The sequence below is a fragment of the Triticum urartu genome, chromosome 5A (assembly GCF_056163025.1).
Source record: "Triticum urartu cultivar PI428250 chromosome 5A, HENAU_Tu73, whole genome shotgun sequence".
NCBI lineage: Eukaryota > Viridiplantae > Streptophyta > Magnoliopsida > Poales > Poaceae > Triticum > Triticum urartu.
This window is the reverse complement of record NC_141877.1, coordinates 62,180,135-62,193,418: the sequence shown is the minus strand read 5'-3', so window position 1 is coordinate 62,193,418 and position 13,284 is coordinate 62,180,135. Positions and strand designations below refer to the sequence as shown.

The 13,284-nt window shown below is 45.8% G+C and overlaps 1 protein-coding gene across 4 annotated transcripts; it reads right to left on the bottom strand.

Moving 5' to 3' along the window:
• Positions 1 to 2,161: 2,161 nt before the first annotated feature.
• Positions 2,162 to 10,633, bottom strand: LOC125507876 (protein NETWORKED 1D). 4 transcript variants are annotated; one of them, XM_048672401.2, is made up of 6 exons: positions 10,338 to 10,633; positions 8,521 to 8,765; positions 7,096 to 7,443; positions 5,689 to 7,010; positions 3,805 to 5,574; positions 2,162 to 3,506 (listed from the first exon to the last, which is right to left on the bottom strand). In XM_048672401.2, exons 2-6 carry the CDS (start codon positions 8,627 to 8,629, stop codon positions 2,415 to 2,417), a joined length of 4,641 nt encoding a protein of 1,546 aa, XP_048528358.2. In that variant the 5' UTR covers positions 8,630 to 8,765; positions 10,338 to 10,633; the 3' UTR covers positions 2,162 to 2,414. The 4 variants fall into 4 exon arrangements, with proteins under 4 accessions (XP_048528358.2, XP_048528357.2, XP_087381634.1 ...); XM_048672400.2 differs by having other exon boundaries at positions 8,521 to 8,746; XM_087525508.1 differs by lacking the exon at positions 10,338 to 10,633 and adding an exon at positions 9,884 to 10,049.
• Positions 10,634 to 13,284: the final 2,651 nt, after the last annotated feature.

Sequence of the window (13,284 nt, the reverse complement as noted above, 5' to 3'; positions counted from 1 at the left end):
CCGGCGAAGGCGGCGCGCGAGCAAGGGCGGTGGCGGCGAGCGGGCGTGGGCGCCGCGGGCCTCGGGGGCCCGTCCCGGGCCGGGCGGGTCGGCGGCGGTGGGAGCGTCGAGGGGACGCGTGGCAGCATGTGAGTGGCCGGGCGGCGGACGCGGACGTGTCTGGCGGCGCGAGGGGAGCGGTGGCTAGGGTTTGACTGCGAGAATTTCGGGGAGGGACACATATTTATAGGTGGAGGGAGTTAGGAGAGTCCAAATGAGGTGCGGTTTTCGCCCACACGATCGTGATCCAATGACGGAGAGCATGGAAGGGGTTTAGATGGGCTGGTGGGCTGTTTTGGAGGGGTGTTGGTCTGCAACACAAAAGAGGCTTTTGCGATTACCCGGTTAACCGTTGGGGCATCAAACGACCTTCAAATGGAACGAAATTTGACAGGCGGTCTACCGGTGATGTACCAAAGCCACTTGACAAATCTCGACCCATTCCGAGAACGGTTTTCTTCCGCTCACGAAAAGAGACAAGAGGGGTGCACCGGGTGCATGTGGGAGTGTCGGATTGCGAAACGGACAACGGGGAAAATGCTCGGATGCATGAGACAAACACGTATGCAAATGCGATGCACATGATGACATGAGATAAAATGCATGACATGAACAAAATGCAAAATGAAGACAAAAACCCAACCACGACGGAAATATCATATCATATAGGCGAAAATGGCAAGAGTTGGAGTTACATATATGGAAAGTTACATCCGGGGTGTTACACATTAGAAGGCTCTAGTTGCAACGATAAATGCCAACGATCCTTACAATGCCTAGTGCTGAGGTTTCTAGGATTGCAGGCCTGGATGTCCAAGCAGGTTTAGGGCATTTCCGAAAGCTGGAATCCAAACACACATGAATAGGTAAAAGGCATGATTTGGATGTCATGGCATGACTAGTTTTTATGGAATTATGAACTGCTTGAGGTGTTTGGATGTCATATAGGGAAAACATAGGAATCTTGGGATTAAGTATTTTCTTGGAGAAAGACGGGACAAAGAAGGAGAGTTGTTGCATCAGAACTCTCAAAGAGTGTTTATTTGTGCGGTTAGTCAATTAGGGCTCATGTTGGGATTCCTCAATGCATACAATTCATGTTTATATAATTCCCCCATGTCTAAATACATTAATATTTATTTGGTATTGTAGCTATTGATATTGGATGCAAGTGAAATGGCAAAACAAAGACGTGGCAAACATAACAAGCAAATAATCAAAGTTCTAATAAGGTTGATTCCTCCGGCCACACTACGCAACACACACATATTTTCGCTTTCTCCAGGAGACGAAAATCCATTTTTGATAGAAACAGGTGCGGGACTCGTCACAAATCAGGAAGTTGTTCTATGAGACTGAAGACACGCCAACAGATTTCGCACACACCTTTAGGCCTTGTTCGGTTAGACAGGGTTTGGAGAGGTTTGAAAGGGATTGGAGGAGATTAAATCCCTTGCAAGTTAAAATTCACCTCAAACCCCCCCAATCCCCTCCAATCCCTGTGGCAAGGGGATTAAACGAACAGGGCCTTACGGGTTTCATCCACAGAAGCATCAACATTCAAGTTGTCCTATGAAACCCGTTGACATCAAAGACAGGGTACTCTCAAAGACATCAAGAGCCGCATCAAGGTGGTCAGTGAGACGTGTGATAGTTACATGGTTGACAATGTTGCGCCCAAGCCCAACCGGCGGTCGTTCTAAACAACCCTGAAGCCCAAACCTGTGAGTCCATTTTGTAGCTTTTCTAGATCATGGCAAACTCCGAAGGTCTTGGCCTGCGATTTCACTGCAAAATATTTTCAACTACGGGGATCACTACCTATTCATTCATACTATTCCCTCTATCCAAAATAAGTATCGCCCTTTAAAAATAAGTATCGCCGACTTAGTACAAAGTTATACTAAATCAGCTACACTTATTTTCAGGTGGAGGGTGTATAACCGAAGATTTTTGGGCGGAGGGAGTATAACCGAAGAACATGAACCGGATCAACCAACAGGAATGCAAAACAGCATCAGAATTGTACATGACTGAACAAAGTATAACCGACGAACATGAACCGGATCAACCAACAGGAATGAAAAACAGCATCAGAATTGTACATGAGCGAACAACAAAATTACGATGAAGGATTAACAGTTTATACGACGAAAGATTTAACAGTTTACCGCTGTCCTGACGACTACCATTTACATCCTTACTTGAGGTAATGAGGAAACTAGGATAGACAGTTCACATAATTATTTACCTAGAGCAGCACAATAAAATGATAAAACAAGAGCAAAGTTTGCTGCATTTTCTGAAGATTAAAACTAGGTAAGAGAAAAACTTGGCGCCTTTCTAGCACTGAACAAACAAACTGGGGACGTCAGTCAGTCGTCGATGGCCTTGGCCCTCATGCAGCAGGACGGCCCACGCTTCTGCCGCCGGGAGCCACCGTCGCCGCCGCCGCGCCGCTTCCCGTAGAGGTACTCCACCAGCTGCACCCTGGACCGCCGCTGCACGGTCTTGGCGGCGCGCCGGCTGGCGCGCTCCTCCTCGTGCTTGAGCAGCACCTGCTGGAACTTCTGCATCTCCATCTCCAGCCGGCCCACCTTCTCGGACATCTTCCGCACCCGCTCCAGGATCTTGCGCTGGCTCCGGCTCCGGAGGTCCACGCCCCCGCCGTCGAGCCCGTCCGCCGAGGTGAACTCCTCGGCCTTGGTCAGCAGCTTGCCGTTGGTGTCGATGAGCTGCGTGATGGCCTCCTCGGACTCGATCATCTGCGCCCGCACGCTCTCCAGCTCGCTCTCCCCGGACGCCTCCACGCTCGCCCTCAGCTCCTGGAGGATGGACTGGAGGTCCCTGAGCCGCTGTGCGTCCGAGGACAGCCGCTCGATCACCTTCTTCTTCCACTCGCGGTGCGGCTCCGTGGTGGTCACCACGGGCCTCGGCAGGTCCTGCTTGTCGACCACCAAGTCCTTCACCAGCATCAGCTCGGAGGTGGACCGTCTGCCCTTGTCCTTCTCAGACGCCGCCTCGCTCTGCGGCGGCCGCAGATCATCGTGTCTGCCGCTGCCACTGCTTGTTCTCACCACGCTCCAGAGCGCGAGCATCTTGTCGTCGGGCTGGGCTGTGATCTTCTTCTTGAGGCGGTGCGAGCCGATGGCACGACGGCTGGGGGTCTGGACGAGGTCAAGCTGTATGTCCTTGAGCATCCGCTCGTAGTTCGCGTCGCTCGCATCGCTGTCCAGGGCGTCCTTGAGCTTGAGCATTTCGATCTGCTTCCTGGCGTCTTGGAGGTTGCTGCTGAAATCAAGCCTTTCTTGCTCAAGAACGACTCCGGTGTCCGTAACCACCTTCTGGAGCGCTTTGATGGTTCCATGCAACCTCTGCAGCTCCATGTCTTTCACCAGCTTCGGCGAGTTTTGGTCGTCGCTTGGTCTCACAGCAATCTTTGAGAGCTGAGGTGACAAAAGAAATTCCTGGCAAAAGCAGCAAAAGAAATGAGACCCATATAAGAAAACAAAACAACATGTGATAATTAACAGAAATGCATACTATATGCAACATAAATATCAGATTTCTCAAGTATAGTATGGATCCTTCAAGTAGAAACTACATGAAAAGATTGGCTTTCTTTCTCAACTAAAGGGAAAGGAAAACATAAATTACATTTAGCAACAAAAAAAAGAGTTGAATGAACTGGCATCATACTTCAACACAAATACATATGGAGGATGCAAAAAGAACATGGTACAGATAAAATGCGTAGTTGTATACCTCTTTCTTGAGTTTGTTCGAAGGTACGCAATCCTTGGCCAGTGACAGGGTCTGTCTTTCCAAGGCACTGACTTCAGTTTGCAATGCGCCTAGCACTGTGAAGTCACCATTCAGGTCGACCTTCAGCCTTCTGTTCTCTATCTCAACAGCATTTAGCTTGTCCTTCAGTGCATCCACGTAGGAGTTCCTTCGACTGATCTCCTCTTTCAGCACCTCCTTCTGTACTATTTCACTTATCTCAGAACTCTCGCATGCTACGATGAGCTCAAGGACCTTCTCCTTGAAGAGAGCTGCGTTGGCAGTGGCAATTTGCATGTTGGCCAGCAATTTCGAGATCTCTGCATCGCAAGACCTGACATCAATCACTGGCTGCTCGTTGTTCTTAAGCAGTTGCATTTCACTCTGCAGCTTGTGAAGCTCCTCCCTTAACATTTCATTTGATTTTTCAAGACCAGCATTGTCGACTTCCTTGCGCTGTTCCACGTTCACCGCACCTTCCTGTAGGCTCTTCCTGCCAGATTTCAATAGCTTGGTATCTCTTCGCATGGTACGCCTTCGTGCAGAACCAATCTCTGGACTAGAGCCATCACAGATGCTTAAAGTTCTGCTGAGCTCCTTCTCAAGGTAGTTATTCTCAAGTTGCAGATCACCCAGCTTCTTGTTCATCAGCCTGATTTCTTGATAAAGCTCATTGCCTGCCGCATGGAGGCAACCGAAATCTTCATGCAAGGCTTGCAGCTCTGATGTCCTCTCATCGTGAAGGCTTCTGAAAACAACACCAAGGATATCTGTCCTGATTGCTTCACCAATTACATTACTGAAATCATCTTCAAATGACTTCTCTTTCTCCCTTGAGTCATAAAGTTTGCCTGCCATTGAGGAGTTCTCTTCTATCAGCTTAATAATCTCAGCTTGCAGTGACTGGCGTGACTCTTGCAGCTCTGAGAGTTGTCGAACCAAGAACTTTGAATCAGCTTTCATCTCATCCACTTTGCGGTTACGGGCCTCCACGTCCTTGCGCAAGTCGCAGCTGATCTTTAGAAGGTCATGCCTTTCACTCTGCAGTTGCAGCAGTTCCTCGCTCTTCGCTTGCCACTCTTGCCTCAGAACACTCCTTTCTGACCTCAGATCCGCCACCTCCCGTCCAAAGTGCTCCAGGAGGGTGACAACAAGCGACTTCTCAAGGATCTGGTTCTGCTTGACATCCTGGGCATCAGAAATGGTGTTCAGCAGGCACTTAATCTCATGCAAGATGAGCTGCACAACTACGTCAACCTTCATCAGATCCAAGGATCCATATTTCTCATCAAACTGTAGTACTTCCATCACAGAACCAATCCCTTCAGTAAGCTTCTGGTTGTTCTGTGTCAAACATGCCAATTTCTCCTCAAGAACTTTGTGTGCCTCTTGTTGCTTCTGCAGTTGCCCTGAGACATCAGAATTTGCTTCTGCCATGTCACCTAAGCACTTCTGCAAGATGAAAATCTCGATCTGAGCTTCAACAATCTTGTGCTCCTCCTCTTGAAGCTGGTTCTCCTTATGCCGTCCATCTTCTAGAAGTAGGGCTATCTGCTTCTGTATAGCACTGAACTGAGCCTTGTCTGAGTGGGTGAGTTCTTTGCTCTTCTCTCTCTCTAGCCTTAGCAGTTCCTGTAGTTTGACTGCTTCATTATGAACCATGTTTTTCTCCTGCTGGAGATCCAAATGCCTTCCTTCTAACTCTGCATACTGCGTTTCCAAATCAAGTAGAGCACCATTGATGCTATCCACCTGAGACGACATCAAAGAATACAGGCATCAAGTTACATGTTATTTTAGATGAAGTTACATCTCTTTTAGCATTACAATGAACTAACAAAGTAAAAGGGATATCAGGCATTGTACCTCCTGCACAAGAGTTCTCTTGTCAGATCGAAGTAAAGAATTATGATTGCGGAGTGCCTGTGCAGACTCTTCCAAGTCTTTAAGCTTCATCCTATGGGTTTCAAGCTCAGTATTGTTTTCAGATAATAAATTTTCCAAAAACACGTTCTTCTCTGATAGCTTCTCCATGGTATGAGAAATTCCCTCAATCCGCGCAATGAACATGGATCTCTCAGACTGGTAGCCATTAATCTTGGAGCTAAGCTGTTTGCAAGATTCTTCCAGTGTGGCCTTATTCTGTCTCAATCCTGCAACCTCGGTGGTAGCAGCTGACAAAGATCTCTCCAAATGAGCATTTTTCTCCATCGTTCTCTCCAGCTGCATCAGATTCTCAACATACAACGCTTTCACGCCATCATGATTCTTGATGGTCTCCTTTAGCTCAACATTTCCATCCCTCATCTCTTGTGCAATTGCTTGGAGTGACTCCACATTGAAATTAACCACTTGTATTTGCTCCTTGATTGAGAAGTGCTTCCTCTCAACATCACCTCTGTCATTCTTTATGTGTGAAAGCTCATTTTGAAGTACCTTCTTTTCCTCCACATGCCGAGACACCTCCTCCTCGAGTTTCCGTTGTGCATTCTTCAAGGAAATTATCTCATCCTGCAGACGAATTATCACGGATGTCGAGGAGTGGTTTTGATCATCCAGTTTACGGTTCTCTTCTCGAATCATCTCCAATTCTTTCTGAAGCATAAGCTTGCTTGCTTCAACATCCTTAAACTTACTTGTTTCACCGTGCTTTTCAAGAGACAAAAGCCGCAGCTTCTCCTGTACTTGTGCCAATTGCTTCTCTAAAGACAGCCGTGCCATTTCCGCTTGCATGCTCTTGAGCTGCTCCTCTTGTATAGAGATGCTGAGCTTTTCCAGTTCAATGTGTTTCTCATTAAGCTCTTCATGCTTCTCTTTTGAAGCATACTTCAGCTTATCTAGCTCCACATGCAAATCCTGGTTAGCCCTCTCAAGCAGAAGGCACTGTTCCTCTGCAGTGCTTAAATTCTGCAGGCCATTTTGCATCTCCTCTTTTAGCCTCTTGAATTCCTCCTGGGTATGTGATATTTCAGACTTGAGGTTCTGCAACCTGTCACTGGATTGCTGGCATTGTGAAACGGCGGCTTCTTTCTCTGAACCTTGTTGTGCAAGGGCCTCCTTGAGGGATCGAACTTCAGATTCAGCACTTTCACTCTTTTCTAACACAGATGAAATCTTCTTCTTAAGGTCTTGATTTTCCTGTGACAAGCTTGAAACTTCTTTCTGTAACTTCTCATGGTCCTGATCATCTGCAATACAAATACATGTGTATTAGTTTTATCTCACTCATGTTTGGATATTGCATCTATAAAAGAAGTGAGTTTGTACAGATACCTTTAATACGTTTTTTCGAGTCGCCAGTGTTGATGAAAGAGCGGAAAAAGGGTGTCATGTCACGGCTGTCAGAGTCAGTTTCAGAGGATGCAGTTTCAGATGGCAGGTCATCATCCAAATCTAACTGGTATTCATCGGGAAATGCTTCTGCCATTTTTCGACGAGCCGATCGGAGTTCCCCGGCTGCATGGTCATGTCTTTCAGCTAAAGCTCGGTAAGCACGGTATAACTCCTCAAGCAGGGACATCAGCTCTGGGCGCCTTTTGTAGTACATTTCTGCTCTTTTTGCAAAAGAGTCGGCGTCCTCATCAATGATCTTGATCATAACTTTGATTTTGCTATCCGTATCTGTGTAATCATGCATTAATGGAGATTGGTTCAGTATACAATCCACGTAAATGTTGCAAAAGGACAAATAGTTATCTACTGATAGATGTTGACACGGCACACACTTTATCTAATAGTTTCAGAAAGTAACACACAAAAAATGAAATTGATATAATTTTTAATCTATTCTCCCCAAACAAAACAGTAAACTAACAATGTTTATTCTTACATTAAGTATTTTATTACTGTATTTTCATATGAAATTTAGCAAGTTTTAACTATTGTACTTGTATTGTATTTTACTACTGTATTTTCATATAAGTTTAGCAAGTTTTAATTATCATACTTGTATATCAAATTGTTAGTTCAGGTGTGGCATTGATGCGGTGCCCACCTTATATTATAGAACAGTGTCACATGTGGTACAAGCATCAAATATCCATTGTTGAAAAAAAGATTAATGAATGTCACCCTACTGAACCTGAACTTAATATTCACCATAGGAGCTATACTAATCCAGTTGTTGACAGGTCAATTCAACTTATATTGATTCCTCACAAGAATTTACCATGTACCTCTTAAACAACCTAATCCAGCACAGGGACATGTGACTCCCAACAAAGATTGCCCGTTTAAGTAGCGTTTTCTTGTACGGGGGCATTGAACTTGCCCATGTGCCTTTCCTCATAACTTGCTGACTTTCAAAGAGACATGAGGAGATGGGCCATTTTTGTACAACATTATAACAGGCAGAGGTTTCAACTGAATTTGTCCTTTATAATTAAAACCAGCCCGCCCTCGCATTTACACCCTTGAACTTGAACATGCACAACACACTGCTAAGATAATGACGTGGTAAGGCAAGAAAATGCTTGGGGTTCAACACAGCCTATACCAACCAACGCAAGAGAGACAGCAAGGACAACAACTGTTTCCAAACTGAATTGACAGAGGACCAACAATAATTTAGGTTCAAGTATACTTCACATGGTTGGTTTTTCCAACTGAATTCAAACTGAATTACGTATGGCTGATGTTTTTCCAAACAATGAATATGAAGATCTCAATAATATGACCATAGTGGGCCAACATGTTTACCTGAGAGGTTTTCCTGGAGCCATTTCGAGTTCTTGGGAGAGATATGGCTGTCCCACCACCACGAGTACTTGCGCATCGGGTTGTTCGCCGCCATCTTCGTCCTCGACATCAGAGCCGGCCAAGAGAGCGCAACAGAAGAGCGCTCCTTGGGTCCTTAAGGGAACTTGTTGCGAAATTCAAATCGACCAGAAATCGGCCTACATAAGATCTATGTCCGGCCAACTACCTGCGGCACAACAGAAACACTGAAAGTTAGTTAGTGTCCTATATGCAGAAGATTTCCTACAAACGAAACCGAAACTAGGCACGCACACACAAAAAAAGATGGATCTGAACTGATCACCCTAGGAAACCAAGAGACTCTCTGGAGACAGAAATCGCAGTAGGATCGAGGGTGGGGGCTGGCTGTAGTATTCTGCTATATATAGGCATCTTGAAACAAACCAAGGAAGGCCAGCAGTATCACACAACGGTCAAAAAATGTGACTGGGTAAACGGCAAGGCAGTAAATTGTTTCCAAAAAAATAGCATCTTTCTGAAACGGCCCAGCTGTTTGTTAGGAGTATCTTTACGTATGGCTGCAGTAAGAGGGGAACGCCATTAAGGCCATTAATGACTTTTGGTTTGAGATGAAGGGATGAGAAAACAGAGGGCACCAGCGACAGCTGGAACACCCACATCTGCAGAGGATTTCTCCAAGCTCCCAAGATTGCAGCCACAAGTTCCAAAGTTGAGTGGGGGGTAGACACGAATTTTTCATGGATTATAGTAGAGTGGCTTGTTGATGATCCAAGCAATGCCCGGAGAAAAAGTTCAATCGAAGAAAAGGGGGCATGGATTTACGAGAATGCTGCTGCTGCAAGACAAGATTGGAAGAAGTGAAGCAAGATTGGAGAACGAAAACTTGAGGAGGAGGAGGAGGAAGAAGACCTCAAGAAACAAGAATGGCTAAAATCCCACTTGACACACCAAAATCACAAGAAGAAGAAATCTTTCAAAAATGGAGGCTAATCCCACCAAAACAGATTAATGTAAAGAATGGTAGATGGAAGGAAAAGGAGAAGGAGGGCGGTGACAAGAGATGCCAACCAACACAAACACAGGAAGATGTCACCAACTAACCTAGGCCTCGAATCAGCAACAGAAAGGGGAAACGCAGCGAGAAACCCACCCGGCCGCAAAGAGGGGGAAACTGACCGTCCACAGCAGTGATGGGCATCACAAGCGAGCGGCATAAAAAGGGGACGAACGAACCCGGAATCAGCAGCGCCATCAAGGGCAAATCCAAGGAAAGAAGAAGAAGAAGAAGAAAATCTCGAGATATTTGCAGAAGGGCAAGATGTGGGTCCTCGAAACAAATTACCGAGAAAGGGGAGAAATCGCCGCATTTCCTAAAGAGGCTGAGAGCGAGATCCCCGCGTCACATCCATCCTGTAGAAGACGAAGAAGAAGGAGAAGAAGAAACCCACCACCACCACCAGAGCGAGAGAAAAAGGCGCCCTGAAGCAACCCAGCCCCTCCCTCACTGGAACTAAAACCACAGCCTTTTTGGCAGGAAAAGATGGGCAGTCGCGTTCTGGGAATGGGATTATCTGGGAAGATATCGTCGTCAAGGCATGGCACGGCACGGCACGCACGAGGAACAGCAGAAGCGAACGGCCCTGGCCAAGAAACAGGACGGGCAGCGCAGCCCACGCCCAAAAATAGCCAAAAGCACCCACGAAATCCACGAGAAAAGAGGTGGGGAAATCCATGTTTCCCCGGCACAATCTCCACATTGCCGGCTAAGATTACGCGGCGCCCAAATCAAGACGCACCTTGGGTAGCAGAAGATCTTGAACCCCTCAGCGCCGCCGCCGCAGCTGCGAGCCCAGGATTGCGGAGATCCAGCCACTCCCCATCCCACCCTAGCCTAGGCCGCCATCATCGTCCTACCTACATATGAACCCCGTACGCGAACGCCCGAGGAAGGAGGATGGAGGAGAGAGGGAGTGAGAGGAGAGGAGAGTGTGTGTGTGTGTGCGCTTCCTGGACGGACAGGAGTGAATGCAATCATGGAGGAGCAGAGGGAGAGCAGCAGCAGTGGAGTACTAGTGTGGGGGTGGGGGAGGAGGAGGAAAGGGTCCGGGCGGCGTGATGGGTATTGTTAATTGTTTATTACTAATTTGATAGATAAATAGTGTTAAAGGTGAGGACAAAGATTAAGGCGGATTAGCGGTACGATCTTTGGGGAGTGACAGTATATTTTGCTACTCCAGAACAGGGTGTCAGGAGGAACAGTGCCTAGGTGTGCTTCTCTGGCACATTTGTTACCCACTTGGTAACTTTTTTACACTACTGTTAGTACTTTTTTTTACTGTTTTTTCTAGTGGGAAAGTCAAGGGCAGAGGTTGGCGCTGGCGCATCAGTCAAAGAAGATCGGCGGTGTGAAGTTACTTTGTTACCGTTGTGGTTAATCTGCGAGAATGCTGCCGGCATCCGTTGCAGTCCGTTTGTTTTCACTCGGAATGTGGATCTTCCGCCAGGGAGAAAAACGAGAGGATGAAACGGCAGTCCATTTTTTTTTCTTTCCCACTGCTCCCACCGTTTCAAAATAGTTTTAATTTAAATTTAAATCACGGCGCTTGTTTTGAAATGAATGAAGTAATAACTAACGGCAGTCTCCTCACAGGGGGAGGGGAGCGGTAGGTGGGTAAAGGCAGCCTGATGATCGATCGTACGCGTTTCATTTATTCATGCCTAGCACTACTACCATGTTCTGATTTTCTCGGCTGCTCATTAATCTTCCTTAGAACACCATCATTTCCTGACGAGGATGTGTAATCTGATTATGAGCCTTGTTTGGTCCAGGGAACAGCTTAATGCATAGATCATTTAATTATGTAGGGTTTTGATTCAATGTTTCAAGCTTGCATGTATATTTAGCGAAAAGACCATTACTCCCGTTATGTCGGAAAAGAAGAGGAAAACATCGATCAATTATTTCGTTAACGACATGGGGAGTACAAGTCTACGATAAAGTGTAAGGGTAACACAGGATTGTCCAAGGCAACCAAGGGTAGATGAAGCCCCTCTATATCACACATAGATGGTAAAAACACATTATACGCTGGATTATCTCTTGGTGCTCTATCTATCAATTAATGTTTGTATGCTCCTGAATTTTATGTGATGATTAAAGATAAATAAAAAACAAATATTACTAGGACATGGCATCTAATGCAATAGATAGAGATCAAAATGGCTTTGTCTTAAATGTTTGCGGGATTCTTTTAGTTAGATGCACACACAACATGATGACCTAGGTGTCACATACAAGAATAGGTCGCGTGGAAGGAAGATAAATGACAAAAAAGATGAATGTTTTCTCCCGGCTAGGAGATTATGGCTTAGAGTTTAACATTAAAGGGTGACGATGTGGTAGTTTGGAGGAGTACAACTCGTACAAATGACAATGGGGTGGGTTTGGGCACGTAAAATTCCTCCATATCCATGTGGCTATCCATTTCCCACATGTGATATTATCAACGGGACATAGATTCTGCAAATATTCATACATGCATGTTGGATATTCAAGTATCCATGGATATACACATTGAGCAATAAAAGAAACATCCATAATAATGTGTACACAATATGTACAATGCAACAATAACAAACACAACAGTAAAAGTCATATGTGAAAATAAAATATTTAGCCTTGCACACAACATAAGCACAATACATATACTTAACTATCTGGTTTGCACGCACAAGTGTCACAAACACAAATATAGTCAATACTCATTTTCGATACTAAATTGCAGCAACGGGTCACCACCAAATAAATGGTCTCACATAGCCAATAGTTACACAACACGATCAAATCTTAGTATTGTTACAAGAAGTGGTGCATAAAAGTAAGACAACAATATGACCGAAAAAGAGGCGTTTGGGGAGAACTATTGGGCTCGCTCATGGTACTCTGGTTGAGGCGAAACCAAAGTAGCATACTACCAACATGGGCATGTCTAGATGGGGATGGTCGGGGTTGCGCTTGTTGTTGTGTGCGTGCGTGGCTAGCTAATAGTTGTGTGCGCAGTTGTGCACAAGGGAGGCCACGACATCCTGGATACATCCACATATGGCTGGGTCCGGAGAGGGTTAGCCACACGTAAGCACATATTTAGGTTCACCTTCGGGCCTTTGGGGCTGTTGGGCTTTGGACTGGGTACCCACCTGCCAGATAGGTATTTAACGGGTGTTCCGATGGCAGGGTCATGGGGCATATTCGAATCTAAGCCCAACTGGTGACTTCGCGCATGTCAACCGACAGAAACCCATGGGTAGAAAATGTCCCTAAAACTCATGCCCAAAAGGTTGAATATCATGAATAATATCGGCATTCCCATTAAGATCAATGTTTTAAACCAGACCTGGTCACATTTATTATGATTAAATTCAAACAACAACATAGTCTTTATATATTGGAACGATTATATCATCTTAGAGACATGTAAATATGTAGGGGAATGTTGCATGGGAAACAAAAAAATTCTACGCTTACCAAGATCAATCTAGGAGATGCCATCTACGAGAGGAGAGATTGCATCTGCATACCCTTGTAGATCGCTAAGCGGAAGCGTTAAGAAACGTGGTTGATGTAGTCGAACGTCTTAGCGATCCAATCACGATCCATCCCGCGAAAGTCTTCGCGATCCAATCACGATCCGTCCCGCGAACTCCCGATCCAAGTGCCGAACGGATGGCACCTCCACGTTCAAC